We start from the raw sequence: 7067 nt of genomic DNA on the forward strand, positions 1-7067 counted from the left end.
GGCTCCAAACGAATCTCTACTGCGCAGACTCTGGCTCCAAACAAATCTCTACTGTGCAGACTCGGGCTCAAAATGACGTCATTTACTCAAGATGGCAGCGGCTATACTGAGATGCTTTGGCTTCATTTTTCTATAGTGGAAGGAAGTGGAGATGCGTCGTCCATCTTTTTTTACAGTCTATGGTATTTTCCCACTATTTCCATTTTAGGGAGACAAACTGCAGCAGTTGTTTCCAAATGCAACAGCTAGAGTGCTTACTAGATCCAAAACATATGATCACATCAGCGCCATTTTATTGTCTATACATTGGTACTTCTCAGGATGCTTATCAACTCATTTCAACGTGTGTTAACCTAAACTACAGACGTCTGAGACGTCAACAGAAAAGTTTGTGCTGCCCAAGACAATGTTAGCATCCATTAATGTATGTAACGATTGCATTTAAGCATGGCTGAAATTCTCTTCTATAGACACAGAACCTTTGACACAAACGCAATCCATTCAAACTGTCTTTAGAGCTCCTTGAGTAGCTATAACTAATCAAACGGTTTATTTTTGTGAATACATATATTTTCCATATATAGAGTACAAATGCAAACAGCTGTGCATTTATTTGTGTATAGAGATCACAGCATATGTGTGTATTTGCGTGATGCATTGTGAGCTTACATAACCATGTGGTGTTTGTTCCTGTTGTCGCGTGCAATAGTGAACTGCAGCATGCGTTTGTGGGAAGCTTTGATGCTTTGAACTCGATGAAAGTGAAATAAAGACTGGATTAGAAGCCATTGTCGTGTTGCTGCTCCTCTGTTGTTTGTCACCCCTCCACTAAACCTGAGGTATACCACACCTAGCTGTTCTCGCTTTAAAAAAAAAAAAAAAGTGGTGAGATCTAAACCATGTGGAAATAGGGGGTTTCAGGACCATTTCAGTCTAAACTTGAGCTTTAAAATGAATAACAACATTGCTGCCCTTTGTAGAACTGCTTACAGCTGAGCTGAACTCGCTTCAAAACTTGATGAAATTCACAGTTATTGATTTGAACTGAATCAGCACTGATCTAACTTGATCTGAACAATGACAGTGTTTTCATTTAGAGCTGAATCTGACCTGTCTCCATCGTTGAGTTTCTATCATTGATTCTGCTGTTTTCCTGTTCACTGTGAAGTTGCTTTGACAAAGTCGGTAGTCAATAAAAAGCACTACACAAATAAAGGTGAAGACTCATCTTTTTTCCTCAACTCATAGTTGTGCGGCATTAGTCAGGTCTGAAAACATGATGTATATTTAATCACTCTCGGATTTCATAAAAAATATCTTAATTTGTGTTTCGAAGATGAGCGAAGGTCTTACGGGTTTGGAACGACATGAGTAATAAATGACAGAATTTTCATTTTTGGGTGAACTACCCCTTTAAAATTAATGAAGAAAGGCATCTACGCTAATGTTAGTCTGATAACACTTTATTTAAGTAACTTTGCAACTTCATGACAACTACCAGTCACTTGAGTATTAGCAGACAGTCTGTTTAATTTATATTTAGATGGTCCCCAATAGACATTCTTCTGACTACTTATTGTCAACTTATTCTACTAACCCTAGCCCTTATGTAGTTGCACATTAATGAGGGTTAGTTGACATAGTTACTTATAGTTAGTAGAATGTCTATCAAAATAAAGTGTAACCATTCATACTTTTGTTTCCCTTCTCACCCTTGGAAGTCATCAGGGCTTTTAAGCCGGCCTAGTCGGATGTTCTACTCCATCCATATGTCGCTGTCAGTCGACTACAATTGCCATCTGTGCCAAATGACTGTTGTAACTCAAAGAGAGATTGTCTGTGCGTTCCTTCAGACTTCCATCTCTAACTTTACAAAGGACAAACTGTTGCTACATCAATGCTACATCATTCTTCACTTAGGGCGAAAAAAGTGTGCTTTCCTCTCAATAACAAAATAAACACAACAAAAATGAAAGCTGTGACAACAGCAGTTAAGAAAGCATTTGATCATAGCGATGTGGATGTTTGCACAAACTCTGCAATCAGATTTACAGTATTAAATTTGAAAAAAGCTAGCCTACTTTAACAAGAAGAGACACTTAAAATGACACATTTCACCTATATACTTAATAGCAAACAGTCTGCATGCTGGTTTTTGAAAACATGCCTTTCTCCTTCTTAAAGCATGGGAAAATTAAGAAGTTCTTAAGAATGTGATTTGCAAGATTATGTGTAAGCCTAGCCTGGCTATAATGAGTGTAATAGAGTATCTTACCCGGTAGAGACAAAGCAGGGGTCTCCACAGACGTGTAGCCAACAACACCTACTTTCTCTGAGTTAACAGTGAAGATCTTATATGGGAAATAGTAGATGCTGAACTGAGGAGCAATCGTTTGATCGGCTTTAATATTTGCGCTAAGAACAGTGCAGTTAACTTCCTGAAGGAAAGGTTTCAGGAGGCCGTCCACTCCGTTGTCAAATTCATGATTTCCTAAGGCCTAAAGAATTACACACAAACAATGTTTTATACAGTAAAAAATGACATATGTTGTGAACACAAAATGGAGGCTTGCACAATTTATGCTTCAAATGTAGATAAATATGAAGACTAATGTGGTAAGCGGCCAGAAGCTTTAACACATTAGCCTTCATGATTATTTATTAATTACTGTGTGGAGCATAAAGTATGCGGATCTCCTAATGATCTACTTTACACCAGAAGACAACAGGTAAACAAGTAAAAACAAACCAACAACAATATTTTACAAGAGCGTCATCATCAGGTTAGATAAATTTGAGAGGGAAAAGGTCAGAAATAATATGAATTTCTGTATTGTAAATTGCAATCTGATAACAATGCTCACGATCCATGGCTTCCAGTCTAATGAGCTTCAAAAGGTATTCTTTAAAGGGTCTATAATATAAATACTCTTTTTAACAGGACATATTTCACTTGAAAAGAATATTATAATATTTATATATAATACATATATTTTTTTTAAAGATTTATTTTTGGCATTTTACCCTTTTATTTAGATAGGACAGTAGGTCGACAGGAAGCAAAGTGGGTGTGAGAGAGAGGGGGGTGGGATCAGGAAAGGTCCACGAGCCGGGACTCGAACTCGGGATGCCCGAAGCCAAAGGCGCTACATGTCGGCGCGATGCCCACGAGGCCATTGGCGCCAACTATATATAATATTTATAATTATTTATTATTAACATTTTACTTGAAAATAATATTGAGAAGCTGATTTTTTTCGTTACTCTAAATCAAAATTGACATACCTGAACAAAATTTCAATTTCAAGACTGTATTCCTGAACTGTAAAAACATGGCAAGTTTTACTATAGATTTCCAAAATAATATTGTAGAGAAGAACTGTTTTTGAATTCTGTCAAATTTGTAAAATCATACGGAGCCCCGCACATGGCATGCAGGAAAAAAATAGTTGGCTAAATCGTGAGCACGATTTACTATTTCGTTCCCTCGATTTATAAATTGTGCGCACGATTTACTAATTCGTTCCCTTGATTTGCTAAGTCGTGCACACGATTTAGCAAATCGAGGGAACGAAATAGTAAGCGTGTGCATGTTTTAGTACATCGAGGGAATGAATTAGTCAATCATGCGCACAATTTATTTATTTTTTCTTGCATGTCATGTGCGGGGCTCCGTAAAAATCATGCTACTTTAATAACAATTTAAACTTGCGTTATCACTTTCTATGAAGCCCATTTTTATAACACATCATAAGGGTATTCTTAAGGCATTATAATGAATGCATAATGCATTTATCATTATATTCTATCACCAATAAGTCCAAAAAGTTTGCCATTTTTGGCGTTTTTTAAGCCACTTTAAATGGACAACAGAAGTATTCAACACATATTCACCCAACCATTTCTACATTTTCTTTGACAGTGCGTGATAAGATACCATTCGGGAATCTACATCTGGGAGACACCTATTCTGTTTATGTTCCACAAGTTTGAGTCCCACTACACCTGAACAGGTGCTCTGTCCACTGTAATGAAGACTCCAGTGGCTCAAGGAAACCTGTCCAGTATGCTCTGTCCACTTCTGCTCCACATTACGTCAATGATAAAAAGAGGAATACATCCCTTTAGCGCCAATAATGATGGAAAACTGTCAACACTTTTGATACTTAAATCACAGAGATCCCACATGAGTCACTGTGATGAGTAACTTTCATGACCTGCAGCTCTTATCGTGACTCTTAGTTTTTTTTTTTTAATTGGTTTGGTACTATTTTCATAAGTAAGGTGTGCATTTTCAAAACTCTTAGTACTAATATCACAACAGATCATCAAAAGTGCACTTTTTTCAAACATTTCAGTTAAAATCAAATGTGCCATATTACACATTCATCTGATCAGATATCTGACCTTATGACTGTTTAAGAAAAAATATTTTTATTTTTGTTGTTGTCATTGATGTTGTTATTATTTATAAATGGTCTTTGTCTGCTTTAAGTAAAGTAACGAGTTAACAATGGCAAGATATGAGACTTGTAATAAATTATAACTATGGGAAATATAATCCATTGTAAGTTAAGTGGATGTTTTTATAATACGTTATGCATTCATTATAATACCTTAAGAATACTCTTATAATGCATTATAAATACAGGCTTCATAGAAAGTGTTACCAAACTTGTTTATAGTGTAACAATTAAAAAGGAAAATAAATGCATTTAAATGTAAACAACACACACACAATATATATATATATATATATATATATATATATGTCTTAGTACAATACACACAATCACAAATGATCATTTTAACTACACAAAATAAGTGTTTCATTGAATCATTTGGTGCATCCATAGATATCTGTAGATATAGATTCAGTAGATAGATATGTGTGTGTGTGTGTGTGTGTGTGTGTGTGTACATGTTTTGCAATTTGTGAACATACAGCAGGATTCAAGGGAGAGGAACTGATCAGAGATTGATCAGAGATGTATGAGAGGAAGGGAGACAGATGGCATCAAATACAGCATTTTACATTACATTATGCCAAGTGATACTGTATATAGAGGCATTACCATGGTAAAGTCTGCACATTACTATAACTCACCCTTCTTTATCTGAAAAGTTCAGCTACAGTATAGATTCAGTCATATGGCACAATGAGGATATTTATTTGATAACACACTGGATAAATACTTTTACAAACATTATGGATTGTATGTGAGTTATGCAAGTTAGGTGATGTAAGTGAATTTTCTAACATGACAATTATTGCCAGTATTACTGTAATTATTTCAGCAAAAAAGGTGATTTGAAACGAGTATCTTGCATTGTTTGCTCTTGAATGAACTGATTGTTAAAAGTACTAAACTGAAAGAAGATCACAATGTTGTGTTTCAGCGATTAAATCAAATGTTCTCAATATATTACAATAATTTTATGTTTTGAAAATATGTGTAATTGTAATGAAAGCATGAGATCAGGTTTGAAAAAATGACTAGTGGTGTTACAAGTGTGGTCAGATTGGATTTTTGTGCTAAGAGTTTTGAAGATAGACACCTTACTTGTGAAAATAGTACCAAAGCGAATTAAAAAAAACACTTGAATTTCCCAAATAAAATAAATAAATAGAACTATCAGAAATCTTTCCCCCCACTTCTCAAAAATACGACTGATTTGCATTAAATCATGTATTCGCATCGGGCTGCTTTGGGCTTTGCGAACTTTTTTAACTGTTGCTCTATGGACACGGCATAGGCGTAGCTTGACGTTTGAGTTTGCGGGGGGCCAAACCCAACCGGTGGATTTAGTCAGACGTACTTTTAAACACATTTTAGTTTTGCTGTAGTAAATCTACATATTCACATTCACATAGAGCAGTGGCAAGTGCGTGAGGTTGTCATGGTAACCACATACATTGCCCACGAATTACAGCTGCGCTTCTATTTCGCCACACTAAACTTAGCAATAAACACGTTTAAAATGCACAATAAACATGTCTGTCAAAACGATCTCAAAGGAGGCTTTTATTAAGCAAATCAAGGAGTGAATTACTCATCCACTGTTTTTAAAACAGACATTTGTTGGGCTTGATTCAAGTTAATGAACAATGAGGCGCACACTTTTTATTTAGTCTTATTGAATAGACGATAAACAGTTTATATTCTAAAATCTATTTAAAGGTTGTGTTCTGTCAAAATTAAATAACATTGACACGGGTCTATTTTTATAAGGGCCCGTTCACACACAGAATGCGTTCTGTTGAATTCAAGTGTTTTAACTTGTTTTAAAAGCGTCAAGAGTTCTGTTCCATTCCCAAAACGGCCCCTAAGAATTCCAAAGCTGTTCAATGCAAATCAGTTCTTTAAGTAGGGTGAATTCAGGTAATCTGGGACACTTAAGCTCCAGTGTGTTTATTTCCTGTTCTAACAAAATTTAGTCAACAGGACTTTTACTATAATTTTAGCATAGATGTCATGTGACTGAAATCGCATGACTTCATTGGGGTGATTCCACAGAAAGGGGCGGGGCACTTGTCAATCAAGAAGCTCCCCTGGGAATTGCATGACAAGGTCAGTGACATAGGATTCTGACTAGATTAATGTTAAGGACATAAATCTGTCATAAATAATACAATGTTCCTAATTGTTGTCAAATTATGTTTGTGATCTATTATCTATTCAAAATATGTATTAAAGTGTTGAAAATGTGTTTTAGTTTTTTTTCTTTCAAACATTTTTTTTGTTTTTTGTTATTATCAAATACGATTGAGAATCTGGGACAGCATGCTTTGGGTAATCTGGGACAGTCTTCAAATGGAGGAAATATGTATTTAGGGACTTTATAAGTCTAATGACAAGGGATAATATATGCTATAATGAGAAATTATATTAATGTGGAGTACTGGAGGTTATAACATTAGCATAAGTTCACAGTAGCTAGCAGCTAGCTAAACCAGCTAGCTAGAGAAATGCTACAGAGATGGAATCTGGGAAACGTATTCCAGTAGCAAGAAAAGATATCAGGATGAAGTAAACTGTTAATTTAATTTCCTAAATTCCCAGTTA

The 7067-nt window shown here is 35.4% G+C and overlaps 1 protein-coding gene across 1 annotated transcript in view; it reads right to left on the reverse strand.

The window, feature by feature from the left end:
• Positions 1 to 7067, reverse strand: part of LOC107680304 (5'-nucleotidase-like) — a 23445-nt gene that overhangs the window by 12587 nt on the left and 3791 nt on the right. Inside the window, exon 2 of the mRNA XM_016476146.1 lies at positions 2276 to 2498. Within this exon, the coding sequence (XP_016331632.1) occupies positions 2276 to 2498 (223 nt within the window). The remainder of the gene's footprint in view (positions 1 to 2275; positions 2499 to 7067) is intronic.

This window comes from Sinocyclocheilus anshuiensis, unplaced genomic scaffold (genome assembly GCF_001515605.1).
Source record: "Sinocyclocheilus anshuiensis isolate Anshui unplaced genomic scaffold, SAMN03320099.WGS_v1.1 scaffold1161, whole genome shotgun sequence".
Lineage (NCBI taxonomy): Eukaryota > Metazoa > Chordata > Actinopteri > Cypriniformes > Cyprinidae > Sinocyclocheilus > Sinocyclocheilus anshuiensis.